Below are 25,474 nucleotides of genomic sequence, written 5' to 3'. Positions count from 1 at the left end.
AAAGCTCAAGGCATCCGGGCTGCTGGCCAGCTCCAACTGCAATACATCACCCAAAAGTCACTTGTCAATCAGTGCAAAATGCAAGAAATCCAGAGGATGGGGAGTTTTAAAACTATATGTAATACCACCCCAAACTGCTGAAATCCTAAATCCAGCTGGGTTCTGCTACAAAGACACACATAAGATGAAGCTTTGAGCACCTTCGGCTGGATTCAGTAGGTCTTGGACTTGGACTTTCTTCAGATGGAAGGTATTGTGGGTAAAATGGAGCTGTTGGTCTATAGTGGGGCATGCAGTACTTACAATAAGTATCTCTATTTATGCGCTTCTAGCTAATGTCATTCTTTCATTTTTCACACATGAATGTCTCTATATGGCAGGCTATCGTTCCGTTTATCAGTGTGACACAATCTCATTCACCTTGGCAGGATATCAGGGCAAGCATAACTATTACTTTCAGGATCTCCTCGTGTTAGTACATGTACACTCTGGAATAGTATTTGAGAAAAAAAAATAATAACATTAAACTGATTTTTGGATTCCATTATTATAAAAAAAAAAAAAAAAACATTTTACGTTTTGAGCCATGCACAAAAATTTCATTTCAATAAAAAAATTTTCATTTCATATGTCCTTGGACAGTTGAGTTCTTTTAAAACCTTGTTTAAATGTTCTTTAGTTAGTTATTCACAATAATGGGTTTAAGCGGCATTTCGGAAGCTTTCAGCCATACAAAAATATAAGCATTTGTTGTTTTATTGTATTTTATTTTATATTTGGAAAACTGTGCACTTGGCCGATTTAGGGCTTTAAAACCTTGTATAAATGTTTCTGAGTGAGCAGTTCATTACTCAAATACTGGGTTTGGAACAATCACAGGCTGGTTTTATAGTTACAAATGTGTTTTGGGCTCAATTTAAACAATGAAATGGTCTCGGCTCACATCTGAACTTCTAAAATCAAACCCACCAGCAGCAATGGTGTTTACGAGCACATTAAGTGCTTCTCGCAACACAAAGGCAGTATCTGTTTTTATTTGCCTGGCATTTGGTGGTGCCTCATTTTCTTGTTTCTTTTTTTATCTGATGCCTTTATTCAGAGTGCAAATGAATAATGTGGGTCAGGAGGTTATGGTGAGAAACTCAGTAATACAATATTAAACTGACAATAATAGTGATGACAATGACATATCTAACCTTTCTTAAAGTCTTTAGTCTAACCAACAATAATCTTTGACCATCTTGTTTTAGCAAAAAAATATCTGCATATCTTGTATCACAAATCAGTCTATGGTTTCAGGTAAAATAAATGTTTTTTTGTTTGTTTGTTTTTTTTTATACAGGGTACAAGTAATTACTGTTTTTCTACTAGCCGTGTGAAATGCCATCAGCTGGCGGGCAAGCAGGTGTCAGGTCCAGTGCATCAATCACTGCAGCCTGTAAGGAGTTAGGAACGATGAGCAATCTGTCTCTGGTTGTCATGCCTATCCGGTGGATAGGATACGTCTAGCCTGCTGAGAGAGAAGCAAAGAGGAATTTCAAACAAGGGAATACACTTTCGTTGGCCTTTTTGAAGTGCCAAAAAAGTTGGCTAATTGCCTCTTTCTCTCTCAAAGAATCTGCTTGCTTTGTTATTTAATCATGCCATGTTTATTCATAAGGGTTTTTAACTAGAGGCACAGTCGATTTATACTCCTTATGATGTAAATTTGATTTGAAAACTAACTGGAATGATTTTAGCCCACTAATTGGATGTCAATGTTGCAATTCAGTCGAGATTAGAAAGACTTTGTTGGGACTGACTCAAAGTCAAGTTCTATAAATCATTATGAGCAGACGAAAAATCATTTTAATACAGATGGGTCTGAAATACCAAAATTTAGGACTGATAACAGCTTGAATATTTTCACCATATTTTATAATACTTTTAATATGGAAACAAGTCAGCTGTGTGGTGATCGAGAGATAGAGTGTGAAAAAGAGAGAGGAAGGGAGTAGGAAAGTCTGTCAATGACAGGTGTTTGGCCCTGTGTCGGGTACAGCACAGATGAAAATGCCTTTTTTCTTTTATAGATTGTATTGTATTGTCACAGAAGCCAATTTAGTTACCTCCTAACTGTTTTGCTGTCAGCAAAGGGAACACCACTTGACATCTATATATGCCCTCATCCAACACAAAAACAGTTATATCTGCTGGTGAATGGGGTCATATCACATGCTATAAAGAAAAAAAAAAACATATCCATGTCGAGTATCTGACATTTATATCACTTTTCTCCGCACACCCTTTTAATGACCCATTTTGTGACCCATTTTTTAGTTTTTTTTTTTTTTTAAGTAAATCTGTTACTTAAAATATCCATATTAGAAATTCAGATGTTTTTAATAAAAATAACTATAAGCTATTTGAATAATTTTGGTGAAATTGAGTGTAATAATTGGTAGAGGATACTTGAAAATTAAAAATGCTTGAATAATTTTTTTAAAGCCAGAATAAATGAACAATAATAATAAACATAATTAACTGATTAATTGATTGATTATTTTCTCATTTTGGACCTATGGTGTAAAAAAACACACTGATCGGGGAAATAGTTTATAGAGCTGAAATATTTCTGGACAGCGTTTGAGGAAACTATTGTGCATGTGAGAGAGCTGTGCGGATTTAGACAGAAAAGCTGTGTTTCTGGTCCCAGGTGGCAGAAATCACAGGATGCCTTATTGTTTATGTGTGAAATACAAGCCATGTTGTGTTCAGACCTGAGGGACACACACCTTTTCATTATGAGCCATATCTATAACCAGCTCTCTTCTGACAGACACAGACCTTGTCAGAGATGCATATAACACAGCATACAAAACATCAGTGTGTCAGGATTTGAATGCAGGAAATGATCGAAAAAACTAAAGTGCTACAGCAACAACAACAACAACAACAGTAAATAATAAATAATCATCCATACCATTATTATAAATATTTATTGTATTGCTTACAGAGCTGGAAATTACTTACAAATTGTAATCTGTTACTGATTCCAAATTAAATGACAAAAATTGTAGCATATAGTAATCCATTACATTATACATTTCAGGAAATATAATCAGACTACTTTTTGAGTACTTTGAGATTACTTGACCTAACTTGTTTATCACATTGAGTAAGAAAATATTTTACATTAGTTGAAATTAACAACATAAAATGCATTAAACATAACATTACATCAGTGTTTCCAGTTTGTAATTTTACAAATTTAAAATGTTATTTTTTTAAAATAACATAAATCTAAATAAAACACTTCCTAAAAAATGAATTATTTTATTTGTTTACCTGCTCGTCATGTGACTATTAACTAATGTCAGACAACTGTGAACATGCAAATGTGACACTTAATTATTAAATATTTATTTTAAAATCTCAGGGGTACTTCAAGTGAATATATTAGGAGAAAGATGTTCAGATGACAAAAAAGTTTGGGAATCCCTGTATTACATGTAAATAAGAAATAATGTGAATTTGTGCATTTTAATAAGTTTGAAAGACAAAGGCCTCTCATAGACATTGTAATAGATGGTTAAATAGCATACTAAGTAATAATTCAAATAAACAGTATTGTTCATCAGTAATTGATGCAATGTTGAAACAAATGATTTTTGTAAAAATCATTCAAAATCAAATGCTGTGTAGCACCTGAATGTCCACAAAACTGGAAGACTTTCTGAGTGTATAAACGGCAGGCGATTTTAAAAAAGGAACATTTAAAAGATGAAAAATAAAAATTATGAATAAATTATTGCTATTGTGTGAATAATATGTAATCATGTGATCCATAAAAAAGTAATTTTAGTCAGAGTACAAGTATTTTAAAATGTAATTGAATCAAATTACAAAAATCTGATTATGTAATCCAGATTATTGCTTATAAGAAGTTACTAGCCAGCTCTGATTGCTTTGAAAAATAAAAGATATAATCATTTTACATGCCAAAGTCTCATGAAAGATAACATGTGGTGAGTATAACCAAATTATCGAAGGATCCTGGAAGTTAAACAACCTCTCGAAATATTGTTCAGTCTTCTGGTAGAAAATTTGTTGTTAATAGAAAGAGCTGACATGCACCTGTGGTCTCTTAAATGGATGTTGTCAAGATGCTCTTGAAAGCTTGTGAGCAAGGACACAGAGACTCGCATGTGCATATCTCCCCCTACCGATAAGACTGCAACACGAGGAGCACTGGTGCCACCTGTGCGACGCCGACTCGTTGCTTTAGGCCTAAATCAATCTGCTCGGCCCATTTAACACAAATGAGCCTCGTCCTGAAACTGATCAGTGCTCTGGCATTGTGCCTTAGTGGCTGATCTCCTGGACATTCAATCTCTGATAGCCACTCCCTCTCTGCTCCTCAGCTTGAGTTCCATCTAATTGCACCAGTGAGCTAAATATAGTCATGCTTAACAACATATATCAACATCCTATCTATCTATCTATCTATCTATCTATCTATCTATCTATCTATCTATCTATCTATCTATCTGTCTATCTGTCTGTCTGTCTGTCTGTCTGTCTGTCTGTCTGTCTGTCTGTTCTGTCTGTCTTAGGCTATTTCATGTAAACAGGATTAGATCGCATCATTTAAACCAGAACTGATACTTAAAAGATGTCCGCTGCCACCGCTACTTTATTAGTAGATTATCCTTCCGATACAGGGACAATCATTTAAAATAACAATCATTTAAAAATTAATATAAATATAACATATTTATATCGTGGTCCTTAACTCATTATGACGGCTATTATGGGAGAGGCTTGATGGAGCGCAGGAGATGCATGTACAGTAACATGATCTTGACCCACTGATCTATAATATAGAACAATGTTATATATCAGTGTCTTGATCCCTAAGAGACTTTCATTAATGCTGCCAGGTAACAAATCTGTCCAAATATAAAATTAAATGAATAGCTAATTACTACATTGGAATAAAAATGTGAAGACTCGAATCTAAATCTCTAAATATAAATCTCGAATCTAAATAATTGGGAATCGTGTAAAAAAATAATTAAAAAAAATAAACAGTTCGCATTTAATTTAGAATAACATTTATGTAGTTTTGTTGGCTTGGCTGTTTTCTTATAAAAGTTCAGAAATGTTTCAAGTCTTTCGTCAGGTGTCTTTTTTAACTTGATGATATCATTACGTTGCCGCCACCAGCCAATCGCTGCATTGCTGATTATGGTTTCGAGTATCGATCATAGACTGTATAAAAACATAGCAATACATAGCCCATTTTAAACCAACCCATGAACGCGCAAATACCTCAGATAACTTGATAATCATTAACAACAGGTGCGTTTGAAGAACCGAATTAGCCAGATCCTGATTAGTTAGATAAATTCATCTTGGATGTGACATTTCATCTCGGATGTAGTAATAAGCTACGAAGAACGGCCCTCAGGATTTATCGACACAACATTTTTAATGCTTTCTGTAATTGCATTTTTCCCCACTAGATGTCTCCCTTTCTATGTATTTTGTAAGGAAATATTAAATAATTCTTGCACTGAGGAAAATTAAAGAAACTATTTTATTTTGATTTTCTTTCTCCCAAGTTATTCAGTTAATCAATGGGAAGCTAAAATAATCATAAATAATGAAATCATAGTTTTTTTTAATTAATAAAGATAAAACTGGGAAATTATTTATTTCTCAACTTTTATAATAGATTACATTTTCGACGTTTTCGTGTTATTGTGAAATGTTTACCATACTGAATGCTCACACACGTTCTACGTGTTTATATTGTATTAAAAAAAACTCTCTCACAAACACACACACAAACACAATTTTTATAGCAATTATATATTCCATTATTTTGTAAACTGTGACATAAATACATATTTAATCAGTGACACGTAACTAAATAGACGATGTTGTAAAAGTACCACATGTGAAACCATGAGTTTGGTTGGACAAATTCCGTCACGTGAACCATAATACACAGAAACTAGCCACCTCGAGTCGCCATTTTGGCTCACAATCCAAACAGAAATCCTAATTTCATATGTGGTACGAATGTTCAGAGCCAAAATGTCGTCATTTGACCACAACCATCCAACATCCATATAAACCTTGGGAGGATCCTCTGAAAAGAGGAAACAGAACCGCCATTTCCTACGAGACTTTAACCCAGCAGGGGGAGGCGAGATCCGAGAGGCGAGCCATTGAGGAGGAAAAGGGGGAGTTAAGAGAGAGGCAGAGGGAGAGACGGAGAGGAGAGTGCGTGACAGAGGGGTTGAGAGAGAGAGAGGGAGAGAGGGGACGCTGCTGTTAATAGAAGAGGAAACGTTTGGTACGTAAATGTCAGCTGACGGCATACATACAGAGCAAACTTCATTTGGACTCTTTAAAGCGGCGGATGCGTCTTACTTGTTATCTAATTTCTTTTCTCTCTTTCTAACCCCTATCAGGTGGCGGAACAGTGCACAACCCAGGGACTACAGCATTGCCGTTGGATTTAACAGCCCGGGCAGATTTTTCCCCCTCATTTTTTTTCCTTTACCCCTCATTTTTTTTCCTTTACCCCATTTTTCTGTTTGTTTAAAACGGCGAGGATGTCTGGACAGAGCATAACAGACCGGATAGCGGCAGCCCAACACAGTGTTACCGGTTCCGCGGTGTCCAAGACGGTGTGCAAGGCGACCACGCACGAAGTCATGGGGCCAAAGAAGAAGCATTTGGACTGTAAGTGTCATGGGATTTTGTACTATCTTTTCTCGGACCCGCGGCTGAAAGTTACGTCAGTCACGCGTCGCCCTGGGAACGAGAGGATCTGGGCTCGAGGCCTAGAAAAAGATTCACAATCAGTACTGTTCGTGTTATTTAACCAGGTTCCTTCAGCGACCTTTGCTGATGTTGACACCAGTCATTTGTTTCCCCTATGCATTGAGTTTTGAGATAGCATGAGTACAGTGCAGTGTATTTAATGATTTAACTTGCTAACTAATAATTAACCACATTTTAAAATGAACCCATCTGCTGTTTGAGCAGCACGATTGCAGGTTGAGTCGAATGGATTCACTGAGAAATCCGATTGCAAACAAACATGCCCGTTTTCTGTCTTTTTGAAGTTTCAAAACAAAAAGCAAGTTTTATTACCATATGACTAATTTATATTTTTCAAAGGAATAGTTAACAAAATGAAAATTGTCACTGTGGTCAAGCACAGTTTACTGTGATTAACAACTGAAATTTCACTTTCACACAAAGATATCTAGTGACTTTAAAGGCATGGGAAATATAGTGTAAGGTGTGTGTGAATTATTTTCAAATGTTTTATTGTATTTTATAGTGTCCATTTGGTTCTTGAAAACTGTAGTCACCATCCACTTTCATTACGCGGAAAAGAGCTGCTTAGGCATTTTTGTATTAAAGGAGTCATATGATGCGTTTTTATTTTTTTCTTTCTCTTTGGAGTGTTACAAGCTGTTGATGCATAAAGAAGATCTGTGAAGTTGCAAAGACTTGAGTCTCAAATCCAAAGAGATATTTATAAAATATAAGACTGCCACGCCCCCTTTTAAAACTTCTCATTCAAACATGCCCCCACATGTCTACATCACTATGTGAAAACATTTGCATAATGCCTTGTGTGCGTGTGTGTGTGTGTGAGAGAGTGAGAGAGAGACAGGGTGACACCGTGGAGTCAGCGGTCTTATCCGTCCGTGGCTTGTGTACTGCAAACACATACAAGCTTCATCACTGTGTCTGTCATGTCACTCTGTTCCCCTTTCAGCTTGAATTAATGGTAAAACTAAGGACATTATTAACTGTCTTTACATTTAATTTGAAAGATGAAGCAATCCGATTATGGAAAAGGGGCATTAGATTTACGACGAGTGCTTACGGTGTTTGGCCAATCACAGTGCACTGGGTCAGTTGGCCAATCAGAGCAGACTGTTTATCGGAAGGAGGGAGTTTGTAGAAAAAACGCGTTTGAGAGAGGCATGGCATATAGGACCTACAATAATGGACAGTATTTGAAAATGTGTTGTTTTTTAATCATTAAAGCGTGCCAACATATTCTGTTACACCAAATACATGAAATAATGATCTTTAAAAAAAGCATCATATGACCCCTTAAAAAAATATGTAGAACTTAAATGTAATCAATACATATTTCACAGAAGTGTCTACATTAGTCCTGAAAACATGGAGTCTTATTGAAATCTTTCATTGGCACTAACCCTAGAGTTATTCAGTTCTTTAGTTGTATTTGATTTTACAAGTAAAGTGAAGAACATGCTGACTGTTAAAAGTTATGTAACATTCACTTTACTATATACTGTGGCAGGTGTTTATAGAGGACAGTGCTGTAATTGGCACAATCCTGTCAGCAGGTGAACGCATGAGACTGTTCTGTCAAGTTAACTTTTAACTTCATTAAGATGTCTTATTTATTGCTTGTTATAAGCTTGGTCTTCTGTGAGTGAGATGTTCTCAGTCTCCCACAGGTGGTAGGGTGCGGACAGCTCTCATAGTCCCAGGGTTTCTTATAATTCTCAGGGAGCACCACACTGGCCTCATTTAGGCCCCATCCTGACCTCATCAGATCTTCAAGAATAGTGTGAATGTTTGTTCGTTTAGTGAGATCTGAAGCCCTTGATTAACTCAAACTGTATTCAGCAATGAATCAACTGCAGTTTGTTCATTTGTCAGTTTTGCAAGGATCATGTTTGCAAACTCATTCTTGTAGTACAGTTCTTTTTTTTTGATCTTTGTGGATCTGTGTTTGTGTTTTTGCATAAATGTCAATAGATGTGGCGCCATCATTTGAGTCTAATCAAGGCCTGTGGCACTGGCATATGAAGCCTTTTGTCCCATACTGGCGACTTTGCATATGGTTTACATTTTTTTCCCACCCTACAGTGCTAATTTCCTCTAGTGAGACTATTTTTAGCTGGGTCTTGACAATACAGAGTGGCATTTGTGCTGACAGACGGCTTATGAAGGAGAAGATAGGAGGTCTGAACTGAGTGGAGGTCAGATGTAATTGCCTTCTTCCCTCAAGAGTATGGGCTTATGTAAAGTTCTTCTTGATTATCGCGTCCAGAACATTTCACAGTAGTCCAGCACCCTCAGGTTGGTTCCCGTAGCTTGGAGAGAGTGTGTGAAGAGGTCTTGTAGGTATTTCAGGGCAGCAGTGCGTTCTGTGCATGGAGTTTCCTTTGGGACAGAAATAGCAGTGTGTCTCGCTCTCCTTCTGTTTGATTTAAACATTAGATAAGGCTCCGGCTCCATCCCCCAGCCTCTTTGATTTGGGCTAGGTTTCCGGGGAAGGGAGAACATTCCTCTTGAACTACCTTTATCCCTGAAAAAATGTCCTCCAATTGTTTCCATTCTGCTTTGTTTTAGTTTAGGAAAAACAAGAACATTGTAATAATTAATGCTGCTATATTTTAGTCACAACATTTTTTTTGTACTTTCTCTCTAAACTTTTAAACAGGAAAATAAAGAGAAAATACTTTTTTTTTTTATTTTTTTATATAAAGTCTGATGAATAAAATTCATTTTCTAATTTCAAGTCTTTGGTCAGTAGGAATTGCACTACACCAAATCGGAGCTCACTAATTTAAGACCAGCTTGTCTTCGCTGTTGCAAAGGGTTGCTCTGGATCAGCAGGTGTCTTAAACATCCTTTTATGTCCATATATGGTTGTTGGCTTATGTTCCATAATGTCTGCCATTATTAGTCTGGAGAGCTTGAGTGTGTTCTGCAGCATATAAGGAAATTCAGACTCAAAGCACTCACTCACTATAGTGCTCAAGATTTGATAAATGTAATGATGCTTCACATTGGTCCAGTGTGTAATTTTTTCTCTGCTAGCATTTCTAAACAAAATTGAATACCATTTAAAAATAAATGGAAAAATCCCTCCATCTTTTTTTGGTTGGAAAAACAGCTGGTCCCACCCATAATAAAATTTGCAAACTTAAAGGGATTGTTAACACAAAAATGAAAGTTCTGTCACCAGTTTCTTGCCCACATGTCATTCCAAACATTTATGATGTCTGCTCTTCTTTGGAACACCTTATTAGATATTTTCTGAACAAGCATGTGAGAATGAACTTCATTGATTCTCGTGTATAGCAAGCAAGTACGATAGAGCTTCCACAGCAAGTATAGTTTTTTCTTTTTTCTTTTACCATTACAGTGGATGCTAATTTTACTGACTCTCCTAAATAATGGCCTATGGATGTAAATATGGGGTGTAAACAACCTTGTGTGTGTTGATCATGGTTTAGTGCAAGTAAACTGGTGAATTCACCACCAGAGATTGGATGGGTAGTTGTTGAGTTTATTGGAAGGTGATCTCTCTCACACACACACACACACACACCACCACCAAACATCAACATTGTATTTCCATGGCTTGTTGAAGTCATGTTTGTTGGCCTTCCATGCCCCAGTGCTGTGTATGCATGTTCAATGGGATCAAGGCTTATTCTGGGCACTCATTCATATGAGTCAGTTCTGCAACATGATAGATGCTTCCTAGAATCTGTCCGAGACCGTATACACACACACACACACACACACACACACACACACACACACACACACTTATCTTTATTGTTTTGAGATAGACAGCCGCTCCTAGCAAATTTAGAGCATGAATTGAATTAACTCATTATACGTTTTCCGTCAGATAGCTTGATTTCCTATAACTGCAGAGGTCTTCCAGGCAGTATGTACAAGAATGTTCCAGATTATATAATGTTTATTCCGCAGCGTACCTGATGGGTGGTTCAGTGTGTAATAAAAAATAAATAAAACGTTTTCAGGATGTGAAATGCATCCTTTTTGATGAACCACTGGACAGTCGGCGGAAATCGGATCAGTCGTTTGTTGTAATCGTAGATTAAAGTGCTCTCATCTTGATTGGTGTTCCCACTGTTTTGTATCCGTATTTGCAAATACACACTTCTTAGCTCAATTTTGAGGTTGCGGTCATGAAAATGTCAACTTGAAAGCATCAAGCACCAGGTTATAGGGTGGAAAAGCTTACGGAGCATTGACTGTAGAGCTTTCATCCCTTCGGTGTAGTTATACAACAGCCATAAAATGTCATCTGCTCCAACAAAGGGACCCCTCTGTGCTGTTTTATGGTGTCGGATCACTCTGGCAGAGATCTGCTGTAAGTCGGTCATACCAATGTGTGTGTGTCTGTACCTGTGTAGAAATGTAGCGTGTGACCTGAGAGGCATCAAATGACGGTCAGTCAGAAAGAGTGCTGACTCGCTGCCCTGCTGTGTGTGAATGGACACCGTACTGCTTTTAGAGTCACTGTTTGAACCCCCTAATAAAGCCCGGCTTTAAAGCGTTTGTAGTTGACTTTCTTCATTTTCCATTTCCTAAATTATTGACCCAGTATACCATTAGCAAAGTGCCTGTTTAACTCATCGGCTTTAAGTAATCAGATATTATGTAACTAGTCACACCAACCCAAATACATCAGAGAGGGATAGGTTGTGACGCCGTCCTTACTGCTTTTTAAGTGATGACGACGCAGAAAAAAACTAGCAGGGGCTGGCTGCACTCATCAAGTATTTCAAAGCAGTTACAGGATAAGTTTTGTCTAAACTACTCTCTCTCTTCCTTTGGCTTGCTCCCTTTTATCAGGGGTTGCCACAGCAGAGTGATCTGCACAACCGATTTGGCACATGTTTCACGCTGGATGCCCTTCCTTTTGTCTAAACTGCTACTAGTAGGAATTCGTGAGGGCAGTGTTAACTGACAGTGCTGTGACTCTTGCCTGCAGATAGTTTGCATGGTAAAACCTTTTTTAAATACATTTTTATCTTAAAATAGAGATCAGAAAAAGATAGTGACATTCAAATTGAACAATACATTGGGGAAAAAAATGTAATGCATGGATTAATTATTCAGAATAAGAATTATTATAGTTAACTAAAGCTTAAACCATAGTAAAAAAAAAAAAGTTAACTGACATAAAATACTACAAGGCTACATTGCTTTTTTTTTGTTTAAATAAAAGTTAAAATATAATTTTTTTTTATATTAATAATCACTATAATATTATATCAATAATACTATATCATCAATTTAGAAAATACATGGCGTAATTTAATTTTTAATTTTCTATCATGCAGACCTTAAAGCGTAGCTGTGATCCCCATAGCAAGCTGACTCTTAGTTTTTGCAAATGTTTTGTGCTAGGAGTTCGAACAGGGAGTTGAGCATTTCTGCTTCCAGACCCTCCCAAACTCACAGTCGAGACTGTAAAGTGTCTTGTCCTGGATGAACCCAGCTGATACTTCCTGCATTCTTGTAGTTCGCCAACTATTTGAAATCTAAACGGCCAACAGGAAGTTGTTCCAGAAATCAGAAAAATGTTGGGAGCTGATTAAATGGGAGATGTCTGCAGATAGCAGAGCGCAGTGACTCTTCCATCAAGATAGATCTGCATGAGGGGAAATTCATGAGTCAAAAATCAGTGGAGTTTGTTCTCAGAACATGCTGCTTCATTCTGTACGTCACTGTCTAAATATGGAAAAGTACAGTGGGGAAGCAGTCCAAGTGATTCAGAGTTTACAAAAAACAAAACAAAGACTTTATATAAACTGCTTGCCTGACGTTGTTGTTGTTGTTGTTGTTGTTGTTTGGTTCCTCTCTATAATAAATGTATTCATGTATCTTTTTTTATTTTATTTTATGTAGGATTAGCTAATGACTGTAGTAGATCTGCTTCCTCATACATCTTATAATAAGATGTTATTTCAGAATGAAAAAGTTACCTTGAGGATACTTGTTTGAATGCACTTGCTAGTCTGAGGTATTAACTCACTATTATTTTGTTAATGAGAATCTTTGAGAAAACTATTGATAAAATGCCTCCAGTAAGAATGATTAAGATGAGCCCAGCGATGAAGTTTAACTGTAGGATGTTTAGAATAATTCCATATGTCACTGAGCAGCTGCTCTTTCCATTTGTGATGTCATTATTACATGCCTGATTTCCTATCTGCTAATTTATATTATATTTAATTTTTTAATTAATCATTGACCTTTAACAGCTGCTCATTTTTGAGGGGAAACAATGCTATGCTTGACAGAATTGACTTCCTGAATACTATTTTATTTATTTTTGTGTGTGTATATATATATATATATATATATATATATATATATATACATACAAAAATGTTTTTTATTAGTTTTCCCAAGTTTACAACTTTTTTTTTTTTGAGTTTGTGGCATGCTTCCCTGATTTCTGTGCAGCTGTCTCCTTCATTCTCCTCTCTCTGTCTCTCTCTCTCTCTCTCTCTCTAGTAACCGCTAGAGCTTCAAAAGTTAGCGACTGCAGCTTTAAGCCACATTAAGCATTATTTATGTTGAGCATTGTACAGTGTCTTGGTCTGTTGTATAATCTCTTAATATGAACAAACTAAGGCTTTGTCTGTGCTCTTTAAAATTAGAGGCAACCACTTGATTTTAATCATGATCCAAAATATAATTTCAAAATTTGAAGCCAAAACAGAATGGTCTGGTTTTAGTTTTGTGAAACTATACTAAAACATATCTGAACGAGACAAACAGATGAGCTGAATGAGATGCAGATTCACTCTCTGACAGCAGGAGGCGCTTATGAACAGCAATGATACAGTGTTTCCTGGGTTACCGCTGTAAACAATGCAGAGCTGTGCTTATGAACACTAATATGCATTGTTCAGAGACAAGATCAAAAGAAAATACAAAGTAAACTTTTATAAAGATAGTCAGTTACCCTCAGAGATATATACATATAAACTCCTACTCCAGTTGTATCGCGATTTTTATCGTCAAATATTTTAATACATTTTTCGACTGGTTCGCGGTTAATCGTTACATCTCTACTTGTTTTTATTTAATATAATATATATGTAATAGGGCTGTGCACATTCGATTAGTGAATTCCGCTCAATCTGAAAGCAGGTGATGATGATTTACTACTAATCACGAGACCGGCTTTACTGATGAGATGCGCATAACTGCACAGTCCTAACATGTAATATATATTCATTGTGGTGTGCGTTATGTGATACAGAGCAGGATGCTGTGTTCTATATGTCTAAAGCCCTCGAATCTGCAGCAATCATTCACTTAATGGTTTCCTGTCCTCTGCCCTCACAAATAGGTGTCCCTAAAGCAGACCAGAGCGGTGATGAGAAAAAAAAAAAAAAAACTTTCTGTCTGTGTCTCTTGTTGCCTCCTGCCATATACTTCAGGGGTCAGGGAACCTATATTTCTCCACTCCATCATCAGCCTTTTTTATGACTGAGCATTTTAAAGGATTCATGTTGAATTAGTTTCTGTCATGAACTGTGGACACTGACTACTTGAATGAGGTAAATGAAATGTTATGACATTTTGTTTATAAGCTGTTATATAGGCGTTTTTCCATGGTTGAAATGTTGACTCTTGCTCCGTGCTGCCTTTTAAACTGAGGCATTTATACAACGATCTGTCACACCACATCAAGGAGTGTCAAAACTGCAATTATGGTTAAAATTTCCTGAAAAAATGACAAGATTTGAGATTTAGTTTCTCATCAAATGTAACAGTATATAAATATTGAAGCTTCTACTGAACTTCCGCTCATGCAGTGGTTTAAACAATGCTGTATTTGTTCGGTACACATTTGTACTGAACCAAAAGATCCATACCAAAAAAAAATGTTGGTACAAATATGTGTACACCCCTATGATTTACTAATATGAATCCTGTGCAAATAGGACTTTAGTCGAATCCAACCGTGAGATCTTGTGAAGTGTGCATTTGTTTATTGCCTGATCCCATGTGCGCTGCGTGACAGTTGATCCCTGCTAATTTAATCCGGACAGGAGGAGAGGTCAGCTTCACTGGAGACGCGTGATCAACTTTAAACTTGTGATTTCAAACTATGCTGATTTTATGCGTTTGCACACTGTCATATTCATGTCATTTTTAGGGCCTGCTGCATGTAAAATTAGACCAAAGTTTGGATGCACCTTCTCATTCAAAGAGTTTTCTTTATTTTCATGACTATGAAAATTGTAGATTCACACTGAAGGCATCAAAACTATGAATTAACACATGTGGAATTATATATGTAATTATGTACATAACAAAAAAGTGTGAAACAACTGAAAATGTCTCATTCTAGGTTCTTCAAAGTAGCCACCTTTTGCTTTGATTACTGCTTTGCACACTCTTGGCTTCTCTTGATGAGCTTCAAGAGGTAGTCACCTGAAATGGTCTTCCAACAGTCTTGAAGGAGTTCCCCGAGAGATGCTTAGCACTTGTTGGCCCTTTTGCCTTCTGTCTGCGGTCCAGCTTACCCATAAACCATCTCGATTGGGTTCAGGTCCGGTGACTGTGGAGGCCAGGTCATCTGGTGCAGCACCCCATCACTCTCCTTCTTGGTCAAATAGCCCTTGATGCCTTCAGTGTGACTCTACAAGTTTCATAGTCATGAAAATAAAGAAAACTCTTTGAATGAGAAAGTGTCTCCAAACTTTTGACCTGTACTGTATATAGAGGGTGTGTAAATGATCACAGTTTCCATTTTTTAATCAACTATCCCTTTAATATCAGCCTATTCCTACAACATATGTTATAGAAGCAAATGAAGTCAGTCTAATATTAGACAGAACTCTGCCAGTACACTTTTTTTGCATGTGTGTCAACTTTGAATATTGTATAATTTACCCTGCAGGCATTTCAGATCATGCGCATCAATGTCAGAGGAACATGAATATTTTATTACTTGAAGTTTGCTAAGTTCACGATTCTTCATTTAGGTAAAATATCAGAGAGTTTGATGTTTAGGCAGAGCTGTTCACATAACTAATTTGTTTCCCATCACATGGTTGGATACACATGCATGTACACTCTGTTGAACCATCAATCATGTTTCTCCAGGGAGACAGAAATACACGCTGGGTGGGTCTTGATTGGGAAAGAGTCTTTCATTCCTTCCTTCAGATGCGCTTGTTGGCTACATCTGGGCATGTTAGTTAAACCTGTCCGAGAACACCATTGAACATCGACTCCACATTGTCCCATGGACATGTGCATTTTCAACACCATCATGCTTGGCGCAAGGTTTTGTGTTTCCACTGAAAAATCTTTGTTGTCACATGGCCGAGCCTTTGTGCAGGTTTAAATGGTGGATGTTATCTGTAAAAGAGAGGGCCTTCTGTAGACCACCCATGCTCGCTGTGCAGCATATTTTCACATCCCCACTTCAAAAGTTCGTGCATATGCACTAATATTGGGAGGCAGTTTGTTGGGAAGTGTGTAATTACACTTGTGTCTTTGAAATGGGTTGCAGCAATGAGTGAATGTGGCTTTTTCATTCCATTGAAGGAGGTCTAGAAGTGGTTTCTCCATCATTTGAATCCAGAAAACTTTACGATGATATAATACCATTCGGATCCGTTTCTCAGCGGAGAGCGGTGGCGGCGTCCTCCCTCGCTGTCTGTGGGAGGCTTCATGAATGGCATGATGAGCTGCAGCCCTCAAAGAGTCTCACAGTGTTGGTGGTGTAGAGAAAGCCTTGAGGGATCCCTCTGCCGCTCTCTGAGCACAGCTGGCTGTGGAGTCCAGCCAAAGAACTAATAAAGCACAGGATATATCAATGCATGGGTCTCGCTTGCACCCTGTCAGTGCTGTCTGAATGTTAAAGCGCTGAGCAGAGGCACCTTAGCATCACACAGAGTTTTAATTCTGATGTTTTAATTCATTGTATTGTCGTTTTTCTCCCCTCAGTGAAAGACTTTTTGAACCTTAATTTTGCCAAATTTTGGATTGACAAATGAAAAGTAGGTCAGTACACTTAAATCAAAACATGATCTGGGCTAGTGTCTGAGAATATTAAGCCACAAAAATGCTATTTAGATATGAATCCTTAATGTTCCGCATGTTTACTACACACATACTTAGTTTCAGCCTCTGCTCCCTCAGTATGAACACACATGGAGTACATGAAAGCATAAATATAGTCTCTGGGACTGCTCTGAGAGTCACATTATGAGCATTTCACCATTTCTTTTGAGAAAAACTATCGTCATACCACATGCAAACAGAAACTTAAAGGTGTTCACAGCAACCCATCAAAATCAAAGTTTGATTATCTTGGAGAAACTGTGACAGAAATATATTAATGAATGGAATTATTAATGGAAAACACAGGAAGGAAATTAATGGACAACACAGAATTCGGTAAAAATAAAATTGCATTTGAGAAAAAAATTCCTTACATTTTCTTTTTTGTAAAATGTGTAATAAATTGCTGTTAAATTGTGTAAGTTTCAGGATTTAATTTAATTAGACATGCTTAAAAAAAAAAAAAAAACAGAATACAGAAAAAAAAAAAGGAATTTGAAAAGGAAAAGAATAAAAAACAGACCCCAGACTTTAGATCGGTATTTTAACCTTGGACCACCATGCTCTCTTTATATCAGTACCATCATCTGTCACTGCAAAACTCATCAGATGAAAACTAGTTGGGACAGCCTTTTAAGGAAATCTGGTATGTAAGGGTTCAAACATATGTTAACGTACCAAAACTGTTTAAGTTATTTATGGCCCAAATACAAAGGCTGTGATGTGCTGACAGTTTGAATTATAAACGCACTGACCTCCTTCAACTCTCTCTCACCAGATCTGATCCACTGCACCAACGAGATGAATGTGAACATCCCTCAGCTGGCCGACTCGCTGTTCGAGCGCACCACCAACACCAGCTGGGTGGTCGTGTTCAAATCCCTCATCACCACACACCACCTTATGGTCTACGGCAATGAGGTCCGCTTCCCCTCACACACACACACACACAAACACACACTCTTGTACACATTCATCACTTTCTGCCTGAGATCTATAGGCTGAAGAAATTCATACAAACTGAACTCAGGAATAGTTCACCCCAAAAATGTTTAATCTCTTATCATTCCAAACTCACAAAATAGTTTTTTTGTTTGTTTGTACTAAACAACTGCACTGTTAGCACTGTTTTATATATATATATATATATATATATATATATATATATATATATATAACATCTTATCATTACTCATTTTATTTTCATTTAAGAATATGCTGACCACTCTGTTTTAAAAAAATTTTTTACGTTTTATTTTACTCACTCAATCCTGGGGCATTGAGTTTTATAGTGGGAACAAGCTTTACAACCATTCACAATTCTTTTTGATTTTACTGAAAAGATTGGCCAAGATTCACCTTTTGTTTTCATGTAAGAAAGTAAGCTTGAGTAAATAACCAAATTAATGTTTTTTTGGTCAACTAATCCTTTAACTGTTGGTATTTTCAGCAGTGTTTAATCATGGTTTTGGTTAAGCTAAAACAGTATAACCCACACATATACCACAGTCAATCAATTTTACCCTTGTGGCTTTGACAGTACTGTTTATTTGCATGGTGACTAACTTCAGAATAAATTGAAACCCGAACTCGTTGTTCTTCATGTTGACAGAGATTTGTACAATACCTGGCCTCCAGGAACACATTATTCAACCTCAGTAATTTTTTGGACAAAAGCGGGTTACAAGGTAGGTGCTTTCAGCCCAACGCTTCATTAGTCATTCTGTTTTTCCAAGCACATCCCAGGCATATCTCATCCATTTTCATGAGCGTCCAAACCTTAGACAAATGCAGACATGATGAATATTTGAGGAGCTGACAAAACATGCATTGTGTTCTCAGTTTTATCATTTTAATGTTAGTCATGGTCAGATGTGGCGTTTTAAGGTTTGGGAAGTAGAAGCGTTAAGTCCTGTCTCTCTCTGTCTGTCTGTCTGATCTTCTCCCTGAACTCCCTTTTGGGACCTGTTCGGCAACATGGCCGACTTTCAGCTTAAATAAAGCACAAGTGGGTTTATTTACCCAAGGCTTTTCCCATGTTAACATACTGCCTGGCAGCCAGCACTCAAAAGAAGCAGCAGGGGAATCAGCACAGCGAGACTCTAGTTTGTAGAGTCTTTCAAGAAGAACTCTGGGCCCATTTTTGGAAAGTAACTTGAACTTCCTGGCTCAGATTTTCTTCCTGAGGCACCTTGCAGTACTACACTTTTATCCTACTTTTGCAATATAACCCATACATAATCTAGCTGGGCAATAAAAAAAAATTCCATCCATTGATCAATCGATCTATCTAATGATCTATAATGCCATACAGGGATCTCCTTGGAAATTTTTTGAGTTGAATCACTGTTTTGAAGACAGACAGATGGTTTGAACAAACTGATTCACAGGAATGAATCAAACTCTCATAGTGTTTTTGATTACTAAAAATGAAGTTGTGTGACAAAAATATATCTAGTTAGTGCTTTCATATTCACATAATTGTAGGGCTGCAACTAACGATTATTTTGATAATCGATTAATCTGTCGATTATTTTTACGATTAATCGATTAATCGGTTTATGTACTTATATTTTAGTTTTTTCCATTTTTTCCCCAATGAAATTATTAATAAAGGGTCTTTATCATCTTTTAAGAGATTTTAACCATTTTGCATTGTCATATCCTCATCAAAAATATACATGGAGTTGTTTTATTATGTTAGTAATCCTTTGTCGAACTCTTCTGCAATCAAAACACTGACTCATACTCTAGCAAAATTCACAAGGAGATTTCAAATATTGTTTTCACCATGGCAGTCCTTAGAGCTCCTAAAGTAGTTTAACATCCCAAACAAAGCTTAAGGAATCTTTGAGAACATATTTTCACGAAGTATAAGGATAAAACAGAATAAAATTGCAGTGCATTGTATTTTATTATTTACTGGGAAAAAGCTTTATAGCTTATGCTGTGAAATTGTAAACAATCCTTCGGAAAAAAAAAAAAGTGCCAATGGCATGAAACCTGAATGGAACTCACAATTTAAAGTAAAATCCATCAGAAGGTTGTCCAGAAAAAAAAAATTGGGACACACACAAAAAACCTTCTGTGTGAAAAAGAGCAGTGAATACTTACAAAAGAAGTGCATTTTAAATATACTCAAACATTTAAAAACAAACGTTTCTAAAAACGCGTGTAAAACGCTAGTCGCGCCGCTTTCTCCTTCTTTCCAAAGCGCCCCTGAGGCGTCTGCCTTTGCTAAGCAACCATGACGTGCTCTCTCCATGACGTGCCCTCTCCATGAAGACCCGGAAATTTCAGCAAAGGATAAATGGATGCGGTGTGGACGCGCCTGGAAAAACGGGCGCATCGCACCGCGTGCGTGTCGCGACCGCGTCGCTTCCATTATGAGAGTGCATACTGCGCGCCTACATAGGAAATAACGAACTTGAGCACGCAAAAGACACGATATGTGAACGGCCCCTTAAACAGTTCAGTAGTGCAGAGTTTACAGGTTACTCTTCATTTTGAAGGCTCAAAGTAAAGTACTCCCACTTCCCGCTGAATGCTGCAGAGACGCTGTTCGGGAAGCACGTGACATAAAACGAGGCCAGCTATTGGCTATTCGCTACTTCACCTGCTGTACTGGCTGAGTAAAACCTCCGGTGGCTCATTACTGCCACACTTTGGTCACCGCAGATTTGAAATATGCACGAAATGAGCCGCTTATGGCAAATAAAATTTATTTAGCGACGAATCGATTACTAAATTAGTTGACAACTATTTTAATAATCGATTTTAATCGATTAAATCGATTCGTTGTTTCAGCTCTACATAATTGTGAATCAAACATATTTTAAATACATTGTTCAGTGTTCTTTTGCCTTTTAGTATGGTTGCATTTGAGCATGTGACTAGTGGCATAGACCAGTACACTTCACAATGACCTGTCATACTTGGCATAGTCAGATAAAGCTAATGGGTTCTAGGTTGTGTCATGCACTGTACTAACCCTTTAGAAACCAGAATGTTTTTTTCTCTGACCGTTTAAAATGAGTCGCAATCATTGCGCCAGTACATGATTTTTAACTGGTACATCAAGGACTCATGTCTTTTAATAGTCTAGAATGAAAACTGCTGTGTGAATAAGTTTAGCAACCCAAGGGTCTCTGTGAACTCAAAAGACAGCATGTTCTCTTTTGCATGCAGGATATGACATGTCCACCTTCATCCGAAGGTACAGCCGCTACCTGAACGAAAAGGCAGTCTCATACAGACAAGTGGCTTTCGACTTCACAAAAGTAAAAAGAGGGTAAGTCTGTTTCCTTAAGGGATAGTTCACCCAAAAATGAGAACTCTTCATTGAATTGGTTGTCTGCTTTGTTGTCAAAGCGCGGATGGCGTAATGAGAACTTTGAACACTGAGAAGCTCCTAAAGACCATCCCTATCATCCAAAACCAGATGGATGCACTCCTCGACTTCAACGTGAGTTTCTGATGACAACAGCTAGACTTATTTAAGTTCCATATGCAATACTGGCTAGACCTTTCTTTAATGGTAGCTTCCTTTTGTTTTCTCGTAATTGCATTGGTTTTCAGTTCTTGCAGCATAACCGTTTCAAACCAAATTGAGTTCGGCTTATTTTGTGTCTGCAGGTAAATGCCAACGAGCTCACAAACGGGGTCATTAACGCTGCATTCATGCTTCTGTTTAAAGACGCCATCCGCTTGTTTGCAGCCTACAATGAAGGGATCATCAACTTGCTTGGTGAGCTGTTATTCCAATTGATCTTTCAAAACCTAATGTGGGCTGCCCTACATATTGGCTTTTACCAGTTATCTCCACTATTGGTTCTTGTTGCAGAGACCTTTAAACTTGAAGTATCAAGCCACTCATCGACAGTAAGCGACTCTGACCCGACTCGTCACTCAGTTTTATGACAGTTTATTTACTGCCTGAGAGCTGTAACTCATAAAACAAACCCTTCCTGTCCATATCAGTAGGCTCAGAATTTATTTTTAGCGGCAAGTAAGGATTGTGTCATGGTTTAGGGCAGTAAAATTGGCAATGCACTGAGCAAATTTCATCTTGAAGTGATGATTAGCTAGAGAATGTGATTAAACTTGGTTATCCAGACTGTGTGATATCGTCTTATCAAAGATTGATCTGTTATTTGAAAACTTGGAATTCAATAATGATCATTTTAAGTAGGACTGCACAAGTTGCCTAAATAAAATGTAAGGATTTAAATGTATAAAGCATTTTTTTTCCTTGAAACTATTTTATAAAAAAATTGGTAATAATAAATATATTTTATTAATAATAAATTATGAATATTATTCTTGTTTTATTTAATGTATTTTATATTTATTTATTATAAAATGATACGTCAGTAGAGTAGGTTTCAAAAAGGTAACTTTTGAATAAAAATGGACTGAAACTACTGAAGTTTCAAAAAGAGATCACTTAAGTTAAGCTACAATCCTTCACCTCATTCACATTTGCGTCTGCAGAGTGGCTTGAGTTCAGTTCCATGCAGAGCCCAAATACATTGCTTTGTAGTTAGTGTTGAAGATCAGCTTTTTCATTGTGATTTTATTCCTTTTTACTTTTATCTTTGATATCTAAGCAGCAACATGGGATTATCATATTTGTTAAACAACTGCAATATGATATTTTTACTAAATCGAGTGGTTTTGCTTGGACTGTTTGTGTTGGGTGGCTCCATTTAGGGGCTGAACTGTATCCGTTGGCTTCGTCTGTGGTTAAATGTTGGATGAGAATTACTTTCGAGAGGCCGACATACAAGTGAGAGTCGCTTAGGGTCAGGTTGTGGCAACAGATTCCAAGCATAACTCGGCCTGGTGAAGTTGCAGAGTGAAAAGCAAGCCCCCTTAAAATGTGTTGAGAATTTAAAAATATCTAAAAATCTGACTTCATACCTTTTCCCATATACAGAGAAGTACTTTGACATGAAGAAAGCCCAGTGTAAAGAAGGCCTGGACATCTATAAGAAATTCCTGACTCGAATGACGAGAATCTCAGAGTTTCTCAAAGTGGCAGAGGTGAGACTCATAACCTGCTCTATGGGGATCCCTGATTATGTACGATTATGTAATGTGCCAATACAAATGAGACACACAAACCAGCTTTTTCTGCTCATTACAGCAAGTGGGAATTGACCGAGGGGACATACCAGACCTATCACAGGTGAGGCAACAAATATATTGGCCTTGGTTTTAAGGAAAAACTTACACTTACTGCTCTCCCTTCTGCCTGTCAGTGACTTATTTGTCACTCTGCCCATTATTTTGCAAGACACTGCTTGAGCTCCACAGCCAAACTTGGCACGGCTACATTAGATCCAAACAAGTGCAAGTTGTAGAACTCTCTAACCTGCAGTTACCTAGAAATCTCAATACTTAACTTGAGTTGTAGGAAAAGTCATCAGAGAGTTCTAGAACTGCAACTAATTTGCTTTTGCAGTGCGCTGCAGTGCTTGTCGCATGCGGACATCTCTGCATGACACTGGTGGGGGAAACTATTCTAACTGTCCTTAATGTTTGATTCATACAGCACATAAAGGTGTGATGCTGTGGGCAGCTTACAGGTTTGAGACCAAATCGGATCTTGGTTTAAAATCTAATTTCATTTGTTTTCTTTTACTTTTCAGAAACTAGCTTTTTACATGTTTACCCCTCAAACTTCAGAGTTGTGCTCTATAAATATGGGGTTTTCATTGAATTCTTAAACATTTATATCTGATCCTAGCTTTTTATATGTATATAGAAGACTTTTTGTATGTATTAAATATATCTGTATCTTTTTTATTTACATAAAACACAAATTTTACACAATTATAGGTTTTATATTAAAGGTTTGTTTTTTATTTGGTTTGTTTCTTAAATTCTCTGAAAACACCTCTGTTAAACTACCACCTTTATATTCTGTATCTTTCCTTATCTTTCCGTATTCAGTTTACAGTTTGTGTAAGTACCTGCATCTCACTCTCTTCTCTGTGTTTAGAGTCTTTGGTTTGTACCTTTGCATGCTATCTGACTTTGCATGCTATCTGTGTTTTTGCACAGCAGTGATTCTTCAATTAAGAAGAAATTTTTTGTCCATAGTATGTTTGATATATATATATAAAAATATATATATTTTTTGCATATGTAGTATTATATAGTGTATAAAAGTGATGTTTTAAAAATTGGATTGTCCATTTGTTCAGAATCTATGTGAACAATTTATATTTTTTGTTAATAAATATAAAAGTGACAGTGATTCTATATTATTTTCATTTCCATCATGCCAAATATTTTATAATATAACATTTTCTCAAACATTTGAAAAGTAGTAATCTCAATACATCATGTACAACTAAAACAATATTATTCAGAAAAGAATCCTTTTTTTTTTTTTCTTCTTTTTTTCTTCAAGATTTTAAGTAGTCAGAAGTCCCTAATTAAATCAGTCACTCACATAAGTTGCGCATGTATATTTGTGTCTGTCTGTGCGTGTGTAGTAGCCTGTAAAGTAAAGGAATGTTTCCATCTCTCCAGGCCCCCAGTAGCCTCCTGGATGCCCTCGAGCAGCATTTGGCTTCATTAGAGGGGAAAAAGGTTAAGGACTCAACGGCCGCCAGCAGGTACAGTGATTTTCATGCAGTTAATTTTGAACATTCTAGTGTGTGAGGTGGTTGCTTTCCTCATGCTCTGCATTCAACAAGTGTGTGCGACTTTTGGATGTGCTGAGCATGTGTGGGAGAGAGAGGTATTTCAGGGAGTTGTGTGTCAGGCTAAAAGTTCTGTATAGTTTTTCTAAGTGAAGGGGGTTTTGAGCTATGTTTTATATTTATGATGTAAAACAACTGCATTTTTGTTGCCATCTAGAAATCAGTATTTACTACTAAATTAGCAGGATATAAATATTCTTATATCAAATCATTATTAAATTATTCTTTCAATGGGACAAAGAAAGCTGCATTACTTTTTACGTAATAAAAAAAAAAATCTGATTAATGTATGTGTATTTCAGTACATTATTTTGCTTTTTTTGTCTAACTTTGTGTGTTTTGTGGCCTGTCATGTTTCTTTAAAGTTGTGTAATTGATTTCTTAGTTGATAGATTTCTCTTTAATATTTTAATCTGCTTGAAGTATTACATTTTGATCTGAGGAAATGTGATTTTAAGGTTTGAAAGTGGTCATTTTATTTAGATGTTACAAGTATTTCTAAAACAATCAGTTTACTGTGTTTAAACTAAGTGTAGGAGGAATGTACAGGAATTTGATGACTTGCAGTTTAGATATTGGCTTAATGGCTAAAATGCAAGCGTTGCAAACATTGGCTATATTTGCGGAAGTACTGGGTCAAACTGGGTTCCTGTAGCAGAAGCAGTAAAAATGTGCCCTGTGCTCATGCTGCTAGTAGTTGATATCCACCTATGCAACCCTAGCGAATTCAACAGTGGTATGTTTATTGGATCAGGTATTCTGCCTATGGAGATGGAATTGTTCAATAATTCCAATTAAACAATTATGATCTACGAAATAAAAAGGATGAAAAAAAT

General features: G+C 36.8%; 1 protein-coding gene across 14 annotated transcripts in view; it reads left to right on the top strand.

Moving 5' to 3' along the window:
- Nucleotides 1–6,067: 6,067 nt before the first annotated feature.
- Nucleotides 6,068–25,474, top strand: part of LOC128021129 (phosphatidylinositol-binding clathrin assembly protein) — a 40,553-nt gene continuing 21,146 nt past the window's right edge. For 3 of the 14 annotated variants that reach the window (XM_052608101.1, XM_052608100.1, XM_052608098.1), the window contains exons 1-10: nucleotides 6,077–6,346; nucleotides 6,465–6,738; nucleotides 17,702–17,844; nucleotides 18,536–18,611; nucleotides 21,112–21,214; nucleotides 21,295–21,388; nucleotides 21,559–21,670; nucleotides 22,862–22,968; nucleotides 23,072–23,113; nucleotides 24,466–24,551. In XM_052608101.1, coding sequence (XP_052464061.1) covers nucleotides 6,609–6,738; nucleotides 17,702–17,844; nucleotides 18,536–18,611; nucleotides 21,112–21,214; nucleotides 21,295–21,388; nucleotides 21,559–21,670; nucleotides 22,862–22,968; nucleotides 23,072–23,113; nucleotides 24,466–24,551 — 893 coding nt within the window. In that variant the 5' untranslated portion in view covers nucleotides 6,077–6,346; nucleotides 6,465–6,608. Of the gene's footprint in view, nucleotides 6,347–6,464; nucleotides 6,739–17,701; nucleotides 17,845–18,535; nucleotides 18,612–21,111; nucleotides 21,215–21,294; nucleotides 21,389–21,558; nucleotides 21,671–22,861; nucleotides 22,969–23,071; nucleotides 23,114–24,465; nucleotides 24,552–25,474 lie in introns of all 14 variants that reach the window. The other 11 variants (XM_052608092.1, XM_052608091.1, XM_052608097.1 and 8 more) reach the window with 9 other exon arrangements.

This window comes from Carassius gibelio, chromosome A10 (assembly GCF_023724105.1).
Source record: "Carassius gibelio isolate Cgi1373 ecotype wild population from Czech Republic chromosome A10, carGib1.2-hapl.c, whole genome shotgun sequence".
In the NCBI taxonomy this organism is placed as follows: Eukaryota; Metazoa; Chordata; class Actinopteri; order Cypriniformes; family Cyprinidae; genus Carassius; species Carassius gibelio.
The sequence above is the reverse complement of the archived record's forward strand: the minus strand, read 5'-3'. Positions and strand labels throughout refer to the sequence as shown.